Below are 25,009 nucleotides of genomic sequence, written 5' to 3'. Positions count from 1 at the left end.
CTGCAATGGGTGTATCTCAGTCCATTAAGAATCGGCAGGCGCTACTGAACTTGCTAAAGACATATTGTTTTTAGAAAGAAGTTCCAACTTTGTACTGTTAGATCCTTTAACATCAGTGCATTATCCACCAGACATGTGAGATTGTTGGTCACTGAGGCAATTGCAGCATTAATTGCTGGAACCCCCCATATTCTTCATAGAAATCCTCTTCCATAGGCTAAAGTTTGGAGAATTTCTTGGGAGCATAATATTGTTTATCCGGATGTTCCCATTCAGAATACATAATATTTTTTTTAGCCATGCATGAATAGGAAAAAACATCCCTAGATGGGGAGGTTCTAATGAACCCATTTAGGAGGTAGGTTCCTCAAGAGCCTGTGCTGCAGGCAGCAAAAAAATAAAAACAGGTTGAGTAAGGGAGTACACAAGCAACCGGTCTTGTGATGTTACTCCTTCCATTTTAGGATACTCAGAAGAGGATAAATAAGTATCTTCCAAATATTTGGGAAGATCTACCTGATCCCCAGCCTCCTGCACCTCAATAAGAGGGTCCTGAGCACTAGAAGGGAATCTGCTATGTTTAACCCCATTATGGAGAAACGTAGCATCAATTTTCTTTCCAAAATTACAAAGGGTAGAAGAAAAAAACCTTTTCTATGATATACAGGGACTGAAGTGTTTTATGCAACAGTTTTCCATTGACTCCTTTAGAGAAGTTCCTGGTCCCGTTACCACTCATAGCCTGAAGCATAAAGCAGAGGCACTACCAGCAAAAGAATGTACACTGCTAGGCTATAGTTCAGCGCCATTAGCTGCTATTAATCCTAGCCTGGTAAAGTATGTGTCAAAGGGAAATGCCTGTGTCACTAACCTGAACAAGCCATCCTCCTGCTCTGTGCATCCACAGCCAGCAGCAGCTACACATACACAGTGCTTTAACGAGGGGCGGAGCTGGCAGCTGAAGGAGATGGCCCACGTGAGAGAAGAGCTCCTGAGACTCACGGCGGTTCCCGGTCCTCAGCAGCGACAAACCTGGCACAATTGCACTCTCCGATAGCCCGGATTACACGGACACCCCACCGAGCAACATGGGGAAGCGCAAACTCACCGCCGAAAATTGCCCCACTTTGGAATACTACTCCTGAGTGACCCTCACGCCTGCTCTACATGGAGAGTGCATAAACATTAAGCATTAAAATCGGGAACCCAGTGGCTCCTACGAGATATTACCACCCAATTGATTTAGCAGTTCACACTGCCGCTATTGTTCTGGTTTCTTTTTATACCCTTACCATGTCATTTTTATTTTTGTTGTTTTTCCCTTTTGTTCACAGTGCTTTAACACTTCCGTCCCCCCTTTCCTTTCAAAGGAAAGTTTTCCCACACGAGCAGTGGCTAAGGAATCCTGTAACAGCAGACATGCGGTGGGGGGGGGGGGGGGGGGGGGGTAAATCCTCCACTGAGTGGCCCCGCATTCTGTCCCTTAAAAAAAAAAAAAAAAAAAAAAAAAAGGGGGAACTATCAATCCCCCGAAGGGGAAAAGGATTCGTATTGAGGGCAATGGAGGAGACCCAGACCCCCCCCCCCCCTTTCTTACCAGAGGATCTGTTGTGGCCGGAGAAAGAAATGAAGGCTTCTGTGTCGTTTCCAGCATCAGGTCGGTGAGTGCTCAATACAGCCCCCAGTAGGCATGACAGTATTATACATAAAAAGGAGACATTCCTGAGAAAATTTCCTTACCTTTTCCTCGCAGCAGGGTTATCGGAGATAAAAACCCAATCTTCACCCTTCACGGTGGGCTCCGAGACCTTTTAGGAAACCTTCGGGAACAGTGGAACCTCAGGTTAACCACAATCCTGGACCTGCGACAGCACCCTGCCAATAAAAAAAACTTTATGGCCTTACTACCAAAAAGTACTGGATCCCAGGGTCCAGCGCTAAAAGAAGCGTTCCCAAGAAAAACTTTATTTCTTTGGACACGAGGCTGGGGTACCATCCATTTAGCCCATGAAAGGACTTCAGAACGGATCCGGTCAGCATGGCTAGACCCAGCAGGGAAGCTCCCAGTGAAGCTCAGCATAGCACATCTTTACTCGTGACCAACACCTTAGACACTGGTGGAAAAACTGAGGACTCCCAGTAGTGGGAGGGGTTATATGGGAAGTACACTTCTTGCCTTAGGGCATTGCCAGTGTCCATCGCTTATCAGTGGCCCTATAACCACATAGTAAATACTATGGCTCTGCCGCTGATGTAAGAAAAAAGTCAGTTTGACAATTGCTCAGTCGTGCCCTGTACCCAGTTAAAGCAACGCAGTGCCATATTGCAAAAAAAAATGGCCTGGTCATTGAGCAGCCAAATCTTCACGGGGCTGAAGTGGTTAGGAATAGCGGTCTGGCTATAACCTGACTGAATTCTTTAATCTTCATAGACCGCATTGGAACCAGCGGATTGTCAGAAAGCCCACATGGTATCAATGTTCCAAAAAAAAAAAAAAGCAGATCTATTCCTGGGATCTATAGGCCTATCAGTCTAACGTTGGTAGTTTGTAAACTGTTTGGAGGGGGATAAGGGAATAGTCAAAATTTTTCTGATTAAAAACAGCATCATTCGCACAGATTTATGAAAGGTCATTCTTTGCAAACCTATTAACATTCTACAATGGTTCTCAACTCCTGTTCTTAGGATCCACTAACAGGCCAGGCTTGCAACAAACTGAACTACATCAGGTGATATTTATTGCAGTATTCTAGTTTGAATCTCCAAAGTAATACTTAAAATCTTGCCCGTTAGTGGGTCCTGAAGACAGAAGTTGAGAACCACTGTCCTTAGTGGAAGTGAGCTGCCATCTGGACAAAGGTAAGCCGGTGGATGTGGTACATCTGGATTTTGCAAAAGCATTTGATAGTCTCCCACAAACGCTTAATCTACAAGCTGATGTCTGTAGGTATGACCGCAGGGTATACTGGATAGAAAACTGGCTACAGGGGCATGTCCCAAGTGTTGTGATAAAAAACATATACTCAGAATGGTCTAGAGTGGTTAGTGGAGTAACCCAGGGCTCTGTCCTGGGACCAATTCGGTTTATAAGTTATATAGATGATGGGATAAAATAGCTCGATCTCAGCATTTATTGACTTTCATATTTTTGTGTCAAACACCACAGCAGGAGAGAGAAACTATACAAGGAGGAGCTGAATAAAATTAATGGAGTGGGCTACTGCATGGCAAATGAAGTTGAACATTGAAAAATGTAGGGCAGGGGTACCCATCCTTTTTAAGAGCAAGGGCCACTTAAGCAACTTGGTAACCGGTGGCGGGCCACAATGAGTGAAGCAGACAGATGACAGTTCCATGTCCACTCTGCATATGCAGAGTGGACATGACCCACTCTACTCTATGGGCCCTTGGATCCCATCTGCCCAGATAACAGGGGACAGAGCAGATTGGAGGTAGGTGGGGCGTAAACAGCCACAAGTCAGTTTACATCTGTGGCTCAATAGAGGGTCAGACTGGTAGCATCAATGGGGCCCAAGGCTGTTTTCACACTGACGCTCTGTGGTTTACCCACACAGAGGGTTCAGACAAATGCACCTGTGGCTTTCCTGCAGGTTAGCTGTACTTTGAGGTATACTTCTATTATATCCTGCAGGTTTGGTGCACTCTGAAAGCTCACCAAACCTAGGTAATAACAAGTCTATGGCTCAGTGCAGGTAACCTGCAGGTGTTCTGTGCTGCACCTGTAGATCAGTTTGAAAGCAGCCCAGTAACCAGTGCAAAACAGATATGCCCATATATACACTGATTTAAGTAATAAACTTCCCTTTAATAACAACAGTCTTTGGTTCAGGTATTGCCAGCTGATGCTGTCCTAGGGAGAATGCATTTAGTATCACGCCACTTGCAATAGGCGTCGGTGCTATACAGGAAGCATTGGCATACGCGGCTCTGCAACCGCTTGCTTCCACTACCAGTAGCTTTTTTTTAATTTTAAACAGAAGCTCTACCAGTGGATTTATTCACAACACTGATGCTCTGGGATGGCGGGTTGGCAACCCACAATCTGGGCTTGCCAACCCTCCATCCCAGAGAAGGAGGTCACAGGCCACATCGGAGGGCTCCGTGGTTGGGCACCCCTGATGTAAGGTAATGCACTTGGAAGGGGGGGGGGGGTAAATATAAAAAAACGCAAGTTACTCTTGGGGGGGAATCTCTAGGGGATTCCAGGATGGAGAAGGATCTAGGGGTCCCAGAAAAAACACTGAGCAATAGCATGCAGTGTTGAGCTGTAGCAAGGCTCTTTTCGGTTCTTGGTCTACCACTTTCCAGACAGTTGGTAGTTTTTAAACCAGAATCTGAAGGGCAAATCCTTCAGACCAGTTGAGACTGACCCCCTTGGGGATAGTCACATTGGCAAGTCTAGAGCTTGGATCGTTTTGTTCCAAGCAGACAGGATACTGTTTTGCAACAGTCTCAAATGGAACCACTTCGAATGAAGCCACCATCTTTCCTAAGAACCTCATGTAAAGGTGAATAGAGGGATCTCCTTTCAACCATCCACACTAGCCCTTATATAGGGAGTTGATTTTTGCCTGAGGCAAGAACACCTGTTTCTGGGCTGCGTCTAGGACCAGATCCATGTACTCCAGCCTTTTTAAGGAAGATTTTAGGTTGAGAATCCAACCCAAGACTTTCCAGGTAGTTGGTTGTAATGCATATGCTTTGCTCTAACTGAGCCCCCTTAGCCAGGCTAGAGGTGGGGCCAGCACTTTAAACACCTGGGGTGCTGTAGCTAGCCCAAAAGGACAAGGCTACAAATTGAAAATGTTCCTGTTCTACTTCAAACTGCAGAAACCTTTGATGAGCGGGAAATAACATCCCTGAAGTTACTACACACCAGAAGTTTGCCTCCTTGTAGGATAGAAACGATTGACTTTATACGAAAGGGAGCGGATCTCCAGGAATCTTGTTCTTCTGTGGGCAATTGGTCTAATGCCCGAAACAGATTCCCCTTTCCCTGTATCTTTGGGAACGTATGATCTCAAAACAAGACGGTGGAAAGTCCCGAAATTGTAGTTTATATCCCAGAGACACTGGAGATGACCAATCTGAATTTCCTCTTGACAGACCTCTGAGTATTGCAGAAGTCATTTATACTTTTTGGGAGGGAGAAATGTTCAGGAAGAGGAATCCCCTGGCTTGCTGAGACCACACACACACTGTTTTAGCTGGGACTCTGAGCTGATTGATGGCAACCTACTAAGGTATGCTGCAAGTCTCCACTAGAGGGAGTATATGCATAACATTTTATTTATGGAACAACCATAGGTAGACTTTTAGTTCATAGGCTTCTTCCCTTACCTTTTCCTCGCTGCAGGATACTGCTGTGACAGATCCAAACTTCACCCATCATGGTGGGCTGCATAAGCAAACCATCAAGGACCGGGTCCTTAGAGTAGGGGGTTCCACTCCCTTTGACCAGTAAAAGCACCCTGCCAGGCAATCTTTAGGTAACGCAAGCATGACCAAAGCCCTGGGTCCAGCCCTACAAGGAGAGGCGTTACAGGAAAAAAATAAATTGTCATATACGTGGCCCGTGTACCATCCACTTTTGCCTCAGTGGCTTGGATGATCAGCATGAATACCTCCAGTGGAGCTCTTCAGAGCACATCTTCACTCGTGACCAACACCTTAGACACTGGTACAAAAAAAAACCCTAGTTAGACTTACCGGTAACGGTATTTCTACGAGTCTTTCAGGACAGCACCTGGAGAGAGCGCAGCTCCACCCACTTTCCCAGGAAACACTGCAGATCACTTTAAAAGACCGGACACTTCCACCATGGCCTCAGTTGTTCATAGAGTACCTCCGCCATGCTGAAATTAAATAAGCAGAAAACATAGCAATAACACCACATTTATCAAACACAATATAGGGTGGGTCATCGGCGCTGTCCTGAAAGACTCGTAGAAATACCGTTACCGGTAAGTCTAACTAGGGTTTTTCTCCCTTCGTCTTTCAGGACAGCACCTGGAGATAAGAGATTACTTACTCTAGGGAGGGACCACCGCCTGCAGAACCTTTCTGCCAAACGCCTGGTCTGAAGCTGAGAGCAGGTCCAACCTGTAGTGGCGTGTGAAGGTGGTGAAGCTTGTCCACGTAGCCGCTTTACAGATTCGATTCGGAGAGGCTCCTGCTCTTTCCGCCCAGGAAGTTGCTACTGCCCGAGTAGAATGAGCGACAACCCCTGCGGGGGGGGGGGGTTCAACCCCGGATGCACTATAGGTCTCCCTAATAGCCATTCGTAGCCACCTAGCTATAGTATTTTTGGACGCACTATAGCCCTTCCGTGGTCCTGAGAATGCTATGAAAAGGGAGTTTGACTTCCTAAACTCACTTGTGATCTCTAGATAGTGTAATAGACACCTTCTAACATCTAGGGTATGGAAAGATTTCTCTGTAGCGTTTGCAGGTGAAGGACAAAAGGTGGGTAGAACTATTTCTTGTGTCCTATGGAAGGCTGTTGAGACCTTTGGAAGGAAGCCCGGGTCAGTTTTAAGAACAACCCGGTCCGGGAATATGCAACAGAAAGGCTCCACTATTGATAAGGCCTGTAGTTCGCTTACTCTTCTAGCAGATGTAATGGCCACTAAAAGGACCAACTTAAGCGACCACAACCTAAGAGTCGCTGCTGCTGGGGGTTCAAAAGGTTCCTTTGTCAATGCCCGTAGAACCAAGGACAGGTCCCACTTAGGGAAGAACTTAAATGGCACGGGCCTAGCTCTGGCCAGAGCTTTAAAAAAATCTAATAAGCTGTTCCTGAGATAATCGTCTCTCAAGGAAAACCGATAAAGCAGCCACCTGTGTCTTCAGGGTACTGGCTGCCAACCCTAGTTCCATGCCTTCATGGAGAAATTCAAGAACTGAAAAAATCTCCTGGGGAGGAAATTCCTTTGATAGGCACCAGGAGTTAAACCGTTTCCATGTTTTAAAATAAATTGCCCTAGTAGTATCTTTTCTACTTCCTAGGAGGGTTGTGACTAACTTATCAGATAACCCTTTTCTCTTCAAAATTTGCTCCTCAGTAACCACCCGGTCAAATTGAGTTGCCCGATGTTCGGATGCTGAAGAGGTCCCTGGGTTAGGAGATCCTTTCAAAGCGGAAGAACCTAGTGGGGTCCCACCGCCATCCTCTGTATGGTAGCAAACCATGACCTTTTGGGCCAGAAGGGGGCCACTAGGATTAGACTCGTGGATTCCCCCTGCAATTTCTTTAGAACCAGAGGGATCAATTGAAAGGGGGGAAAGCGTAGCACAGGTGGAAATCTCACGGGTGTGCTAGGGCATAGAGTCCGCTTGCCTGATCTTGTCTGTTTAAAGAGAAGAAGGACCTCACCTTGTTGTTGCTTCGTGACGCAAATAGGTCTATCTGAGGTAGGCCCCATCTCACAGTCAGCTCTTGAAAAACTTCGTGGTTCAGACTCCATTCTGATTCCCGAACTTTATCCCTGCTCAGAAAATCTGCTACCACATTCAGGTCCCCTTTGAGGTGCGCTGCTGATATGGACCTCAGGTTGCCCTCTGCCCATGACAGAATCTGGCTGGCCAAGGATAGCAGCACCTTGCTCCTTGTGCCCCCCTGCCTTGTTATATATGATACAGCTGTGGCGTTGTCGGAAAGGATCTGGACATGGAGTCCCTGAACCACTCTTGAAGGCCCATAGCCCGGGCAGAATGGCCCTGAGTTCCCTCCAGTTGGAGGACCTCCTGGACTCCCTGACTGTCCAGTTCCCCTGGGCCATCTGCCCTTCTAGGTGGGCACCCCACCCCCAGGAGCTTGCATCTGTAGTCAGCCTCAGGTCTACCGGAAAACACCAAAGTAGACCTTTGTCCAGATTTGAGTGATCCCTCCACCACCAGAGCTTTCTCTGGACCTGAGGGGGCATCTTGAATTGTTTCTCCAGGGAGTCCCCGTAGGACCAATTTGTCAGAATTGCCTGTTGGAGCTCCCTTGCATGCAAGCGTGCCCACTGTACCGCGGGAATGGATGATGTGAGGAGGCCCAATACAGACATGGCTGCCCTGACAGAGATAGGCAGGTTTGTCTGGGTCCTCTTCACAGCACTCTTGACCTTTTCTATCTTCTCTACTGGTAGAAAAATCCTTTCCTGCCTGGAGTCGATGGTGTACCCCAGGAATTTTATCGACTGGGATGCAATCATGCTTGATTTTTCCCTGTTTATTAGCCATCCGAGGCCCTCTAAGTGTCTTACTGTTCTCCCCAGGTCTCTCTCCAATAGCTGTTTTGTATTGGCAAAGATTAGAAGGTCGTCCAAGTATGGAACGATTGATATACCTTCTACCCTGAGGGGGGCTAGAGCCCCTGCTACGATCTTGGTAAATATCCTTGGGGATGAGGACAGACCGAACGGGAGAGCTCTGAACTGGAGATGTATCACCGAGCCTCCCGTCCTGAGTGCAAACCTCAGATACTTCTGTGAAGCTATGGCTATGGGCACATGGAGATATGCATCTCTTAAGTCTATGGACGCCATAAAACATCAAATTTGGCATCAAAAGACTCTTTACCGAGAAGATTGTGTCCATCCTGAATCTTTTGTATTTGATTGATTTGTTTAAAACCTTCAGATTCAGGATCAGTCTGAATTTGCCCGATGGTTTTTTTTACAAGAAAAATGTGTGAGTAACAGCCCAATCCCCTCTTCCTTTTTTGTCAGCCGTTCTATCCAGAATGGCTTCGAGGTCAGGGCCGAATACCAAGTCTCCCTCGAACGGAAGACCACATAACTTGGCTTTTGAAGCAGTATCTCCTGCCCATGTCTTAACCCATAAGGCCCTACGGCCTGAGATTATAAGGGCTGAGGAGCTGGCTGACATTTTAATTGACTCTGCCGAGGCATCCGCCATATACCCTACTGCCTTTAAGAGAACAGGCAAAGTATCGAGCAGGTCCTTTCTAGGTGTTCCTGCCTCACTATGATCTTTTAGCTGTTCTAGCCAGTGCTCTAAATTTCTGGCTACTACAGTTGAAGCCATTGCTGGCTTGAGGTTTGCTAATGTTGAGTCCCAGGCCTTAGCAGGGAATCAGCTCTTTTGTCCATAGGATCCTTGAGGATACCCATGTCCTCGAACGCAAGATCCGTATTCCTTGAGACCTGGGAAAAGGCTGCGTCGAGCTTAGGTTTCTTGTTCCACACCTGTGAGCTATCCTCCTCAAAGGGGAACCTGCGTTTGAGAGACCTAGAAAAGAAAGGAGGCCTCTCAGGGTCTCTCCATTCCTTCTTGACAGTTTCGGATAGAAAATTTATGCACAGGGAAAACTCTGCGTTTCACCTCACCCAAACCCTGAAACATCTTGTCATGTAGTGACAGTTGGGCCTTATCCTCTGATATTTAGAGTCGTGTGGATATTTTTCAGTAAGTCATCCACCTCCTCCAAGGATAACTTATACCGGGATGAAGAAGCGGAAGCCTCCTTTGCTTCCTCTGCCTCCTCCTCTGAAACAGGACATAGCTTGTTCCTCCTCCGAGTCACTGCCCCCCCTAAGTGCAGGTGCTGATGAGTGAGAACGGGGCACTGAGCTACCGCCCGCAGCTGGGCGTCTGTATAAATAAGACCGGAAAGATTCAAAAGTGTCTGATAATTCTTTCCTGAAAGAACTTAGTAGCTCTCCCTGCTGAGACGCAGGGGTACTGGAGGCTGCTTCTTCGTTGACTAAGTCGCTTATGCAGGACCTGCATAGCACCTTAGTCCAAGAATCTTTTAGAACATTTCTACATGATGGGCACCTCTTGCTAGGAGTGGACACATGCTTGGTCTTTTCTTTTGCTTTCTGAAATATACCAAGAAAAAAAGATGCCAAACCTGAGTTACAAAAACACAGTAGACACAGGAAGATATGCTGCCAAATAGAACAGATTTTAACTGATTTCACATTCTATTTGCTCTTCAGCCAGTGAATCCCCCCACAGACTCACTAAACAAACATTGAAAGCATTATTCCTACATAACATTTCTAGGAAAACAATGCTGCAGGCTTCCCCAAGTCAGGAAGGGAGAACAAACAAGCTCTAACAGTAATGACAGAGACCGCTGCCTCTGCTTACCTGAGCCTGGCTGGCAATTGTGGCTCCTGCCACCGCCGATGGATCCTCCATCGTCAGTGAGGATCGAATGGCGTCTGGGCGCTTTATCTGTTTGAATTCCGCGCCTCCCGGAAGTGATGTCAGCCGAGGAGACCGGCCCCCTCTCCCTGCGTTCCAGCGGCCGGAAGCTGCGTCGTCGAAAGTTCCGCCCCCGGCCGGAAATTACGCACTCGCCATCCGGACCCGGAAGGCATGAGCCTGACGAACGGCGCGAGATATGAATCTCGGCCGCGTACCAAACCCAGCCGCCGGTCTAAGGAAGGAGGAACCTCCACAGCCTGACCCCCCTGGGTATGAAGGAGAGCGGGCACCGAAGCGACCCCTGCACGTGAAGGGAGGAAGCTTGGCCAAGTCTGTACCAACCGCGCAACAATGGCATGCCTCAAACCCTCCCCACCTGGAGAGAGCAGCACCCCTTGGTTCCCTGCAGCGCTTCCACCATGGCCGGAGGAAACACTACAACTGAGGCCATGGCTGAAGTGTCCGGTCTTTTAAAGTGATCTGCAGTGTTTCCTGGGAAAGTGGGTGGAGCTGCACTCTCTCCAGGTGCTGTCCTGAAAGATGAAGGGAGAAAAAGTGTACTTCTGGAAGGAGGGGTATATAGGAAGTAAACTTCCTGTATTGGTTATGCCAGTGTCCATCACCTGAAGGTGCCTATATAATCAAGTTAATACTAAGGCTGTGTCCCATGATGCAAGATAAAAAATAAAAAAGGAATTTACTCCAGAGATAAGACGATTATGCTGCCACTTTATAAGACACTGGTTTGGCCACATCTGTAGTAGAACATCCAGTTCTGGTCACCAATTCTCAGAAAGGATGTGCTGGAGAGAGTCCAGAGAAGGGCAACTAGGTTAAGGGGACTGGAGGACCTAGATGAGGGGGGGGGGGGGGGGGAAGGAAAAAAATAAAAAACCCACACGACTACAAGTGCTGAATTTGTTCAACCTGGGAGGAGACGAGATATACAAATATTTAAAAACCAGTGATCCCAGCACAAGTATGAAACTTTTCAGTCCCAGGGCCACACAATGAGACTGGAAGAAGTGTGGTTTAACCTTAAGCTGCATGGGGGGGGGGGGGGGGGTGGTGTATTTTAAGACTCTTGGATGTGCATCTTTTTTTCCCCTCTACACATGTTGAACTGGATGGGATGGTTGTCTATTCAACCTTACCAACTATGCAAATTTATAATGCCATCATGGCAGCAGAGGCTGGATGCCCTTAGTCAAGATGACAGGCAAAGGAGCACATGCGGGCCTAGCTTTAGAGTGGCGCCCACCTAAATGTACAGCTGGAGGGACAAGCAGGCACCAGGAGCACCCACACATTAAACTCTCCCCACGCAGACTGCTACAGGCATCTACTTACCAATCCAGCTGGAGCATATGGGCAAGGCTGCCATGAGACCCTCCTCTCCAAAGTGGGGGAGCTGCCAGCCAGGGTAACATTGACACCTGGTCATGTGTCCCTGTGAGACATTTAACTCACTGGCTGCCACAGTCCAGGATGGGGCATTGTTGCGGCTGACCAAGCTAGTGGTCCATGCACACTTACTGGCAAGACTGGAGAGGGGGGGGGGGGGGGGGGAAGACACACACACCTCTGTTGGTTTTGCAGCAGCCCAGATCCTATTCAGGTCTCTTTGCTGCTCCTGGCCCCTTCCTCCTATAGAGAGCTGCTGGTTGAGGGGGCACCTGAGTTGAGTCAGCTCCGTTTATCCATTCAGACATGGAGCCTGACCTTGCCCCCTCCTGATTGACTTAAAATATAACCCAAATCAGTCAGCCAAAACAAAGTTACTTGCATTTTTTGACAAGTTTTGGTTTGCATAAAATTTTCCAGATAAGAAAAGCGTTTTAAACAAAGTAAAACAATTTGATAACAAAATAAAAAGGTTTATTAAAAATAAAAATGTACATATAAGTTAGTCACAAATAAAAGTTAAAACCATGCTAACAGTTCTCCATCTTAGGCATGTCAAGTGTGATCTCATCTAGGGTGTCCAGGAAGGATGGGCATGTGCTTGACATATCTGGAAGATAAAAAATAAACTTTGAATCAATTCATTTTAGATCCAACTTGAGACGCAAGAAGGGGATTACAATTAGCTTACAGCCTAGATTTGTCAAGTTGTTAAGAGACCTGTCACTGGTCAGGCTCAAAGCAATTCAGCTACAATGGTGGTTTACCAACCTTAGAGTTCATAATCTATTAGTTGGCCGATTATTGCGATTAACTTTACATATTAAATTATTTTTACTATTAAATCTCAATGCAGTGGTAAATCTAAATAACCAACTATATGGTTGGGGGAGCAAAAATATCTAATTCACTCTGAGAACAGAAAGATATACAAAAAATATAAAAGTTAACACAAGTAAAAATTGCAAACATGCTTTCATTCAGTGAATGTACAAAGATTTGTCTGAATAGTCTCATCATAAGGTTTGTTACACGTCTAAGCAGTTTTCTTTTGATGCGCTTCTGCAGCGATTTTGCATTTTTTTTGGCCAAAAAAAATATATAACCCCCCCACCCAAAAAAAATAAACATAATGCATGCTTTCAGCAGCATCTCCATTTAAGTATATTAAAAACCCCACCACACACTACTGTAAGGGGTTAATTTTTTACTGTAGAACTGAAAGCAATTTGCTTTGTACTATAAAGGGCTCATTTTTTGTTTTAACCCCCATCATGTTACTGACTGATTAATCTATGAAAATAGTAATCAATTTCATAATTGATTAGTTGTTTCAGCACCATTTAGTTACATTGAATCATACATCCTGTTGTGTATTGTATAGATTATAGGGGGTCCATGTCTCCACCTAGTGGCATAAAACCCACACACCAATTGTGGTTGTTTAATGTTGATATTTATCCTGTCTTCCCTATTGTAAATGTATTCTTTCCAAATTAGATGAGTAGTCATAGTACTGATATAATAGCAATGACAGATATACCAGGTAACAATAACCCATTATAAAATTTGTATAGTAGACTTGACGAGGGATGTGCCCATAACCTTGCCAATAGCAAGAACCTGTAGTTAAAGCTAAGGGCTCTCCTTAGAGATGAGAATACTGCACACAATATCAGATGTGGGACCTCTCCTGCCTTTATCCAGTGCATTCACTTAATTTGTTATCCCCTACCATTGATCAGACATTAGGTTGAGGGAACTACATTGGCACCCTACAAGGTTTGCAGAATTGGAAGCAAGTGAAGTCAAAGTCTCAGATACAGTAAAACCCCCACAAAAAGCCTGAATGAAAATACAAGGTGTATTGCAGTGAAAGTTGTTAAAACCAACCTGATTCCCAGGTAAAGACTGGAATATCCATTGGAGCTGGCTCCTTGGTCGATAATGAAAACTTGTTTTCATACACAATAAGGGGAACTCCAGCAAGGTAGAGATGGCTCAGTTTGCACTCTTCAGGAATGTCAAATGTTTCAAACTCTAGGAAGAGAAATAATCTTGCTAAGCAACCTTCCATGGCCGATTGATCAAGCAGCTTGTGCTTTGCATTACTGAATAAGTTAACAGCATTTACTTGAGTCACTTGGCAAAACAGCTCAGCCACACATAGTTACAATGGGGGATGGAAAGTAATTAAAATGTACACAGCACCCCCATAGTGACAGAAATAAGTGAGTTTGGTCTCTTTATGGCAAAAACTAAACACCCCAGACAACATACCATAAATAAATCCTGCAGATTTTAGATCTCCTCCCCAGACACTGATAAAATCTACCCCCCCCCCCCCCCCCCCATACCTAAAGGAAACAGTATTTGTTACATCTTTCCATTATGTAATGCATATCTATGAAAATACTCCTAAAGGCGATTTCCAGGTTCCCTGTCACTTAATCAAGCTGGTACAAACCAGCCGTTTCCTTCACCAACTGCTGAATTGGCTTTAACCAAGTAGCAGTGACCGTGCCTATTGCTGGGTACCAGCTATGCACCAGACTTCTGGTCCCACACCTGAACAAGCAGTCCGAGTGGTGCTCAGCAGCTTTGTATTCTGTGAATGAGTCAGTTAGCCCACCTCAGTCAGAGGAAGCTTTGCATTCATTCTCAGCCTGACTTGTTTTGGGTGCGAGATGGGAAGTCTCACAGCCAGAACCTAGCTACATGCAGTGCTTAGCCAGTGTAGCTGTTAGTTTGGATCATGGACAGTCAAGCTTAACCAATGGGGAGGCATAAAGCTCAAATGAATTCTAAAATCTGAATGATAGCAATTACATCATATGCTCAGTTTTAGAAGTGAAGTCAACAACCAGTGGAAAGACTGCTTGCCATGTACTCAAGAATTACAGCACAGAGGTACAGGATGCAACAAATACAGAGCTACAGTGTTGCGCTATAGAAACCCTTTGGGAAGGAAAACATTCCTGGTTTACACTGTAGCATACGAAGATATAACAAGCCTGAACCCCCCAGTAAATACTTGCCTTCAGGATGGTAAGGCAGACACTTCTCAATCTCAGGGTACCTTTGTTTGCTTGGTGTGATGCAGGCTTCAGAAATCTAAAATGGAAAATGTAACCATTAAGAGCAGCCGATACACATTAGATTGACCAAAACTAAAAGGGTAAAATGCAGGTTTCCATTGTGTCCCTCCTCCTACATGTCCCATGAGCCCTTGTACCTCAAGACCACAAGTTCTAAAGGCACTGACAGGGAACTGAGCTGTATGTGCACTGCATACTGATATGTAGACAATACATTCTGTATGCAGGCCAACTAATTAGCTGAAAAGCTTTTAGTCAATGAAGCCAGTTGACAGATATTTTTATAACCCTTGGAGTCAATACCCCATTTCAGCCCTACTTTTAACCCAGCAAATTTGCATACTGTTGCAACATGCATATGCAGGAGGCACATGTTATGCATGTGCATAACAATTCTGCAAGATATTGCACCTTAGGAACAAGTCATTGGTGCCTTCAAAAAATAAGGTTAAATGCCATGTTTTTTTGCATGCCACTCTTCATGACGATGTGAAACTAACCAACAGCAGTCACCAACAGACCATACACATGGCAAGGCATCATATGCCTTTAGGTCCAAGTCTATTGCAGCCCAGTTGGCTATGATTAGACCTGCCCTAAAGGCAAAATTGCAAATCACTTGTTGGTGCTCATCTGCCTATAGGGCTACAGACCACTTATGTTGCCATTTGGTGCACACATTGAACATATTTACACTGTCAAAAACTTAACCCAATATGGCACTAAATTCCTGAAAGAATATGGCACAGCTGTGCATAGTAACGAGTCAGTTGCCCTCTAATCTTTGAAAGAGCAGCCAATTGGGTGCCCTGCACAACTGCTCCAGTCATGGAAATCCTGTGTGACTTGATTTTTCTAGACCTAGTGATTTGCTGTAGTCAATGGTCAAATGACCCCTTAACTAAAACTCAGTGGAGCATTGAAAGAACTGAGAAGGCAACAGATTAACTACCTTAGAAGAAAAAGTGTGGTCAGGTGAACACAAGATCTTTGCCATTTTGTCCCTGCTGTTGTGCATCCTTGAAAATTTAGAGACTATTACAGATTATAAAGTCAGTTTACCATTTGAGGTAAATCCAGTGCAATATCATCAAAGGTAGCCAGGAAAGATGGTAGTGTGCCTGAAAAATCTGGAGAAAAAAAAAAAAAAAAAAAAAAAGTTACTTGTATAATTCAGGTTTTAGACACCTAGAGACAAAAGTATTAATCAGTATGAAAAAACAAAACAAAAAACCCACATAAATAAATTTGGACAAAATGGTACAGCTACTTAAATTTGTAGAGCTGCCAAACACTGTGCCCCACCCTCTTTAGTCATCCACACTGCCACTCTGTCCAGATTCTCCAAGTGAAGCACCACCCAGGACAAGAGCTACCCAACATCCTTGATTAATGCATGTCACAGCTGTAGGTGACCTACTCACAGGATGACCCTGCAACTGCATTGTCTAATGGAGGAGTGCAACATGATCACCTGCAGAAAACACAAGCATAGCAGTAAATTTGTTTCAGCAGCAGGAAGGGCTCAAAGACAATGAGGCAACAAACCCAGCACTACACATACCACTGTCAGGGGCACCAGGCCATCATGGCACAGTCTTGCAGCAGAAGGTCCATTGCCATGAACCTGTATAGCACCCTACCAGACAATAGATCATTGCACAGGGTTTCTTACAGGGTCTGGGTACAAGCATCTTAGCTATTTCAGCTGTAAGCATGGATCCTTACAAACAAAGCATGCATAGCACCAGACCTTTGGACACTAGCAGGGGAACAAAACAAAACCACCCTGCCCCCCCCCCACCTTGAAGCCTTTCTGTAATTAAGGCTATGCCTGGAGAGGACTTGTGTCCAATCACTTGTAGGTGCTGCACAACCTGATAAAAAGGATTAAGGTTGCTGTGTGCTGTACTTGCAATGTGCCTCTGAACTTGCTGGAAAACCAACTACTTCAGAAAAGTCTATGCCCTAGCAGAGCTCCAACCCCCCCCCCCCCTCCAGTTACAATCTTCCCTGGTCCTGCTTTGCCCTAGAAAATGTATGTAGTGGAGGAACATTAGGTGAGAATTAGGGTCAGCCCAGTCTGCTGGGAATGCCTCCACATCCTAGAAGTGTTCATTCTTGTTCCCTTCTGCAACTTAATCCTCCATGCCCCGTGACATGAGCAAGAGTCACATTTAAAAACCAACCTGACTCCCAGCTGGAGACTGGAATATCCATTGGAGCTGGTTCCTGGGTCAGTGCATCAAACTTTGCAGCTTCTTTTTCATGCACAAACAGGGGGACTCCAGCAAGGTAGAAATGGCTCAGTTTGTGCTCTTCTGGAACATCAAATGTTTCAAAATCTAGGAATAAAAAAGATAAGATATATAAATATATACACAAGCCATGCATGTGACAGCTTTTGCCCAACTGCTGATCCAAGTACCCATTGTTCCCCATTATTGGCCAAAACAGCACTTACTTGCAGCTTTATGGAATTCACCAAGTCACTGGTGTCTAGCTTCCTTATAGGCAAGAATCAGGGCAAACCAGTACTAATCTGTTCAAGTTAGGACCAAAGTTTTTAGAACCCCCACTCAAAATTAAACATAAGCAATTTGGCAAGTCAAGGAGGTAAACCTTAAACTACCCATTCTGCAATAACCAAACCCCCCCCCCCCCCCAAAACACAATCTTACCTGCAGGATCATAAGGAACACACTTTTCAATCTCAGGGTAGCTGTGTTTTCTAGGCTTGATGCATACGTTAGAAGCCTGGAAAGTAAACAGTTTAACATGGGTATTCTTAAAAGACCCCTTTAGTGTGCTAGCTAAATTTCCAAGCAGCAGTAATAACCTACAGTATTCTAACCACCCCCCCCCCCCCCCCTCCTAAAAACATGTGCACCATCTAAAGCATGCTTAGATGGTGCAGTGCTGGAGGATGCACCTTTATGTACAAGATAAAGCTATTGATTGTCAATGCAATCTAGTGTTCTCAGCCAAGCATGAAAAATATGCAACCAATAATGCAGGCCTGATCTGTTGGCCTGAGACCATCAATGCACACAACCATTTAGAGGCAGGAACACACACTTGAGCATTCAGGAGCCGACTCCGATTCCAATGGCCAGAATACATGAATCTTCTGACCAATGGAATGAGTGACAACCCAAGCACTTGAAGTGCCTAAATGTTTTGCAGATTGCAGCTTTGGAAGCATTGTTATGCTGCCTTTTCATCCCCTGGAGCAAAGGTGTCCATGGGAGAGACAGACCTGTGCATGACCCACATATCTTAGGGGGCTAGCAAATCAGCAGTAGTGCTTAGATGTCAAGAGTAGGTTGGTAATTATTCAGGCACAGTGCTGCCTGGTTCCCCTTCCTGGGTGCTTTGATATAGCAATCAAAGTGCTGCCTCTACCCTCCCCAGAGACGAACGTCAACATGGCAAGCCAAGTCTAATGGGAGGGAGGAAGAAAAAATTATATATATATATATATATATATATATATATATATATATATATGGGTGCGTGTTATATGCTGATCCTCCACTATTTTAGAGCCTCTGGGCAGCCTTCAGCCGTCGAAAACTGACAAGGGCCGAAGACAGCCAAGAACTACCGAGATACATAGGACATCTCAGCGGTGCCTTTTCTAAAGATAAACACAAGGCTGCAAGATGGACACTTAAATGTAAGTTTTTTTTTCCTTAAAATTCCCTCCTAAACTTGGGGTGCATGTTATACGCCGATAAATATGGTACCTGCTCTGTATAGTGTTTTTTGCACAGAGCAGCCCTGATCCTCCTCAGGTCCCCTTTAGTGCTCCTGACCTCACCTGTTGAGTGCCCCCACAGCAACCAGCTTGCTATGGGGGCATCTGAGCTGCAGCTCCCCATGTCCATCCAGACATGGAGACATGGAGCCACAACCCAGCTCTGCGCCGCCCCCCCCCCCCCCCATTGGCTCACTGACAGCAGGAGCCTTTGGCAGCATGCTGCTGGTTTTACCAAGGACAGCCAGGTCTCTCCTGCAAAATTACAGGATAGATAGGCTCAGGCAAGTATTAAGAGTGTGCTGCAGCAGCCTCCCCATCTTACTGCATTAGGACAAAGCTTCTGCCTTTACAGCCACTTTAAGGTGCAAGTGCACAGCTCAGACAAGCTATGCCCACTATAGCAATTTAAAAAAAATTCCATGGTAATCATTTGAAAGGTTAGAGCCTCTTGCCATGGTATTAGATTCAGACTGGCAGTGAAAAGCAGTGCTAGATTTCCAGTGGGCACAGGCAGCCTGACAGAAGGTCTAGCAAGTTTTGACTTGTGGCAAGACTTGTCACTGCTCAGAATAGTACCTGCTTAGTAACTGGTGCAGAATTCTTCACTCCAAGTGCTCCTTTCTTCTGCAGAACTGCAGTGTTGACATTTCCCAGAGCTTTTCTTGGCTTCACAGTTGCAGAGCTGCCAAACACTTTCCCTGGATGACTTTTCAAAAGGGTTTTTCCTTTATAAAAAGAAAATAAAAATCTGACAAACAAAAAAACAGCAGTGTTGCACCAATATACCACTTATGGACCATATGCATTTCTGCTGTTTATTTGGCAAAAACTCATTACTGGTGCATTGCCACTTTTGCACCCAAACCAGCCAAAGATCTACTTTGAGCAACATTGAAATGCACTGGCTAGAAAAACTGCAACATTTGTAGAAATTCCAGCTGCAAACTGGGCACAAGTCAAACACTTACCAGGGATTGTAGATTTTAGGCGCTCCTTGGACAAGGTAGTAGAAGCAACATCTCCATTCTCTTGGTCAATGAAAATCACAGTTGCCATGCTTCACTTTAGTCAAAACTGAAAAGGTAGTAATTACAAGAGACTTTGGGGGTCAATTCGTTAAGCATTAAATAAGGGCTAATAAAATGCAGCAACACTTGCAGTAAGTCAGGTGTGAAAGAGCAAGTCTAAGAATTTAGCAAACATCTCAAATGCAGGTTTGTTCGATGTAGTGGTATTTACTGTATTTAACGTGGCAAATTATTGCATTAAGCAGGTTGCCAAGGAGCAGGCGGGGAAGCCAGCCATTGCATCCTCATCAGCTGTCAGCAGGGAACTTAAATTGAGTTGCAAGTTCAACTCAACTCAGATTTGAATAAAAGCGATTTTAGATTTTTTTTTTTTACCCTTCAGAGTTTCCATAGCAGGCCCGTCACAACAGGACAGGCAAAACAAGTGGATTTGCAGAGTGCACAGAGGAAACAGGAGGCTGTATTCCTGATCTATCCAGCAGTGAGGGGGGCACGGCTGAAAGCTCCACCGACTCCACCCCATGTAGCCTGCATGCTCAGAAAAGAACATCTGTAGTTAGAACAGCGATAGGAGTGGGCACGTCCGTGGAGCTCCTGGCCCCAACCCCCTCTATACTGGCTGGAGAATACAGAAGCTCCACTCCAATCACAGCCGCTCTGTTAGAGTGGAGCTCCCGACCCCACCCCCTCTGCTAGCTAGTGAGCAAATATAGCCTCCTGTGTCCTCTGCAGTGCAGCTGTCATTGGGGCCCCAATTCACAGGTAATCTCCTGTAGTATGTCCACAGTCTCTGGTAACCTCCTGCAGTATGTTACTTAAAGCGGTAGTAAACCCGCATTTTTTTTTTTTTTTTTTTTTTTTTTAAACCTGCAAAGCAAAAGGCATAATGAGCTAGTATGCACCGCATACTAGCTCATTATGAAATACTTACCTTAGAACGAGGCCCCGACATCTCGCCCGATCCACGCCGAGGAAGCCGACATGCTCCCTCGGCGTCTCTTCCGGGTATCGCGGCTCCGGCGCTGTGAGTGGTCGGAGCCGCGATATCGTCACTCCCGCGCATGCGCGCGGGAGATTTAAATCCGGCCGGACGAGCGCTGCCGGATTTTCGCGGAGAGAACCCCCTTGTGCGCATGCGCCGCTGCAGTCAGCGGCGCATACCGAGGGGAATATCTCCTAAACCGTACAGGTTTAGGAGATATTTTTTTTACCTACAGGTAAGCCTTATTATAGGCTTTCCTGTAGGTAAAAGTTAAAAAAGTGGGTTTACTTCCACTTTAATGTGCCGCTTTACTTGCTCAATTTGGGATTGCTCCACTGCTCAGTGTGGTAATGATGTGCATTAACCTATAGCAATGCATCAGTGAGCACTAATAATGTGGAGTAACCTCTAGCAACCAATCAGCATGCAGAAATTGTTGGTGAACTTAAACTGTATTGCTATGCTGAAATTCCTGTAGGCTTTGCATGTGGGAGGTTGCACCCCCCCATGTGTATTTTGCATGGGCCCCCACCCCAAATTCCTTCAAACAGCCCTGCATGTCTGGAATGGGACTTGACACTAGAAGCAGACATGTGCCTTTGCAATTTTGTTTATGCACAAAAAAAAAAAAAAAAAAAAAAGCCCAGCCCTAGCTCCGCTTCTGATGAAGCTCTGCCTGCGCCACCATGTGAAAGTTTCTTAAATAGGCAAGGGGCAGGGCCACCTGATGACACCAACCACTGCATGTTGGGTTGGTGAAATCACAAGCATTACACATACTGACCATCATGGGCAGCCCTTTGGTGATTCTAAGGGCTGTATTGGAGGCCCCTTTATTGGACAACCCCTGCTGTAAACCTTCACACTTAAAGGCCCCTTTCACACGGACAGGCCAAATGGGTCTGCTGTCAGTTTCAGGTGGACCCAGACCACACAATGGAGCTGCAGATGTCAATGGACACATCCACCAACCCCTGATTCTGTCCAATAAAAACAGATGGACAGGGATTGGATGATAGTCAGATGGCAACAGACAGATGAGGCAGGGAGGTGTGTCAAACATGGTTGAGGTACATTTTTGCCAACCACCACCTTAATAGGCAGTGGATAGGGACAGAGGTGTCGGCATGCCACAGCTGCAATGCTTCATGGCCAAGTTCACCTGACTTGTAGCAAATTGACAAGTCCACAAACACTACACATTCAAGTGGAGCAGAGCCACCAAAGCCCAGTAAACCACTTCACACCCAGGCCAAATTCTGACATCTCTACATGTAAAAGATAACTTTTTGCAACACACCTCTTTTGGTGGCATTTGATCATGCAGTTTTTATGCTATAAAAAAAGATTACATTTTGACACACACACACACACACACTTTTCCTCAGTTTAGGCCAACACGTATTCTACATATTTTTGGAAAGTTAGGGGATAGTTTTATGGCATTTTATTAACTTTTTTACTAGTAATGGCGGCGATCAGCGATTTTTATCATGACTGACATGCGACACATTTTTTGGGGCCGTCATTTATATAGCAATCAGTGCTATACAAAATGCACCGATTCCTGTGTAAATTACACTGGCAGTTGAAGGGGTTAACCACTAGGGGGCAGGGTAAGGGTTACGCATGTCCTGGGGAGGGTTTCTAACTATGGGGGCGTGGCTATGTATGACACATCACCAATCTCTGCTCCCGATCACTGGGAGCAGAGATCAGCAACACTGTCCCTAGGCAGAATGGGGAGATGCTCGTTTACATTAGCATCTCCCTGTTCTTCCTATCTGTGAGGCGATCGTGGGTATCCATCTCTTAAAGGGCAAAATACAGGTACTTTAGTTTGCCTGCGCGAGCCCTTCTACCAACTTATATCGGCGTGAGGCAAGAGAAAAAAAAAAAAAAAAACCCACATTAAAGTTAAGCCAATTTTTTTGCAGAATGTGAAAGATGAAGTTACGCAGAGTAACTAGATACCAAACATGTTATGCTTCAAAATTGCGCCAAACGTTGGTACTTAAAAATCCCCATAGGCGATGCTTTAAATTGTTTGTTGGTTACATGTTTTGAGTTACAGAAGAGGTCTAGAATTCTCTTGCTCCAACGTTCACAGCGATGCCTCATGTGTGGTTTAAACACCGTTTTCATATGTGGGCAGGACTTCCATATATGTGTTGGCTTCTGTGTGTGAGCACACAGGGACAGGGGCGCTTAAATTTCTTGTTTTAAGTCAATTTGAAAGTTTTAGTTTGACAAAAAAAAATAAAAAAATTGATCACTTTTATTCCTATTACAAGGAATAAACATCACTTGTAATAGGAATATGGCATGATTGGTCTTTTACAGTGACACCTCTAGGCTGAGAGAAAAAGCAGCTTCTCAGCCAAGGCGGCTGTTTATTTTTTAATGCAGAGGCTGTGTGTGACATAAGATTATGCCCGGCCTCTGAACAGAGGGACTCCAGCGATCATTTGGTCGGGCAGAAAACCCATTAACATCCGGGGGCCAGCAGTGGATCCGTTCTCCAGCGAGTTGGTAGAAGCACTGGAGGGCGGCGAGAGCGTCCCTTCCCACCACCCTGTAAAAATGATCAAGTGGAGGAACAGCCGTTTTGATTGTTCTTATGGTGTAGGGAATCACCATCTGAAAAGGCCGATATCTGAATGTCTGTAGCTGCAGGCATCATTCAGATTGCCACAATAATAAAGCACTTATCTGTAAGTGAGGCAGAGTACCTGTCATGCAGGCAACAAATAACATGCCTTAGAATATACGTTGGGGTGTTCAATTTCCAAAATAGGGTCATTTCATAGGTACAGCCACTGTCTCGGTGCACCAGGGCATTCAAAAATGTGATAGGTAGTAAGGCTGAAGGGGCTACAAACAAGAGGTTCTGTCTAAGTTTGTAGCCAAGTTTAATCTGTATGCAAGCCGGAACAGGTACATTTTCTCCCCCCACCATTAACAACCCTGCAATGTTTGTTTTGCTATATGTGCCTCTGTTCAAAAGATTTTGCCTCACTTTGTCCCTGTGATTACTGGATTTTGAACATTTTTTGGGTTGTTGTGGAAGCAAGGATTGGAGATAAAGCTTCAAGTGGGAGTCCCCTTTTTTTTTTTTTTTTTTTTTTTTTTTAAAGCCAGCAGCTACAAATACTGCAGCTGCTGACTTTTAAAATAGTGACACTTACCTGTCCAGCGCACCCGCGATGTCGGCACCCAAAGCCGATCTCTAGATAGTCTGTCGGGTGCTGCCGCCGCCATCTTGGGTATGGGAATCAGGAAATGGAGCCTTTCGGCTTCATTTCCCGGTTCCCTACTGCGCATGCGCGAATCGCGCTGCGCAATAAGGACGGTCCCCACTGCCTCTGGGATCTGTGTGTTTCCCAGCAGGCAGCGGGGCACTTGCGGAAAGGGGCGTAATCTACGCCCCTTTCCGCAGAGAGCTATCCCGGAAGTGGGTGCAGAATACCTGTACTGTACAGGTACCTGCACCCCCCCTCCCCCCTGAAAGGTGCCAATTGTGGCGCCAGAGGGGGGGGGGGTTCTGATGAGCAGAGGTCCACTTTAGGGTGGACCTCCGCTTTCAGTGGAGACACCTTGTTCCCATATTATCACACAGGAGAGAATTTACCTTCCCAGGGGTAGATTTCCTCTCACTTCCTGTTGTGTCCCTCCATTGGTAAGTAGGATTAGTATATAGGCAAGTCTGATGTCTAACTCAGGGATGCCTGTACTTGGCTGTTGGGCCTCTGTGGCCAGGCTGTGAAATCGCTGCACTCTGGAGGAGCAGAATGAGTTTTGGGGTATAATGCAAAGCATGTGTATGCTGTGTAATCTAGAGAGCCTCGGACATGCGCAGAAATGTTACTTAATAATCATATGAGAACTAAGCACAAGTTCTAACCTCGGACCCTTCACCCCTACAATAAGGGGAATGATCCGATGGCAAACCTAAGGGGGAGTAAGAGGACCAGACCCAACACAAGGTGGTGCTGCACTATCCAGCACCCCCCGTACAGCTCGGACCCCTTATTACCTCCACACGCCACTCCAGTACAAACCCCGCCGAATGCTCCGTACAGTACACATCCCAGCCGCTCACTTACCTGCAAGGATCAGCACGCTACACTGCTTCTCAAATCACAAGTCAGTGGTCACACAAGGCTTATTACTACAACCGCCAAACCGGCAGCTCTTAAATCAAAAGCTGCTCGCTCATTGGCTGCACGCAGAACATGCTTTTCCTGGATTGGTCGAGTCCTCCTGTGGCGGCTTGTTTTTATTGGATGAGAGCTAAGTGTGTCTGACTCACCGAGATCACACGTGTCTGTGTTTATATGTGCAGCTGTGCTGTGCTGTGCTGGGAGATCCCACTATTGAGTTATATTGGGAGGATGTAGTGTAGTCATCGCCTCACTGATATTCTACATTGGGGTTTAATTGGGTGAGAAGGAAGCGCATCTGACACACGTGTCTGTGTTTGTTATTATTATTAGAGGGCGGGTAACAAGGTAGGTGGGTGGGGCCTATGGTGAGCATTGGATGT

At 45.7% G+C, this 25,009-nt stretch overlaps 1 protein-coding gene across 1 annotated transcript; it reads right to left on the bottom strand.

Annotated features, from left to right (window-relative positions):
• Positions 1-12,044: 12,044 nt before the first annotated feature.
• LOC143964409 (securin-like) lies at positions 12,045-24,687 on the bottom strand. Its single transcript, XM_077474126.1, has 9 exons — positions 24,570-24,687; positions 19,422-19,527; positions 19,030-19,178; positions 17,372-17,447; positions 16,880-17,035; positions 15,753-15,820; positions 14,631-14,706; positions 13,486-13,632; positions 12,045-12,202 (listed from the first exon to the last, which is right to left on the bottom strand). The coding sequence occupies exons 2-9, from the start codon at positions 19,507-19,509 to the stop codon at positions 12,123-12,125; spliced, it is 840 nt and encodes a 279-aa protein (XP_077330252.1). The 5' UTR covers positions 19,510-19,527; positions 24,570-24,687; the 3' UTR covers positions 12,045-12,122.
• Positions 24,688-25,009: the final 322 nt, after the last annotated feature.

The sequence above is a fragment of the Lithobates pipiens genome, unplaced genomic scaffold (genome assembly GCF_037356315.1).
Source record: "Lithobates pipiens isolate NorthernLeopardFrog02 unplaced genomic scaffold, aLitPip1_a1.2 Scaffold_8, whole genome shotgun sequence".
Lineage (NCBI taxonomy): Eukaryota > Metazoa > Chordata > Amphibia > Anura > Ranidae > Lithobates > Lithobates pipiens.
The sequence above is the reverse complement of the archived record's forward strand: the minus strand, read 5'-3'. Positions and strand labels throughout refer to the sequence as shown.

Excerpts from the sequence above, each read along its gene's own strand:
- LOC143964409 (XM_077474126.1), bottom strand. The coding sequence starts at position 19,509 with ATGGCAACTGTGATTTTCATTGACCAAGAGAATGGAGATGTTGCTTCT. Across the intron at positions 13,633-14,630 it reads TCTGCCTTACCATCCTGAAG|AGTTTGAAACATTTGACATT; the intron begins GCAAGTATTTAC and ends TTCTCTTCCTAG. Across the intron at positions 12,203-13,485 it reads AGTCTTTACCTGGGAATCAG|ATATGTCAAGCACATGCCCA; the intron begins GTTGGTTTTAAC and ends TTTATCTTCCAG.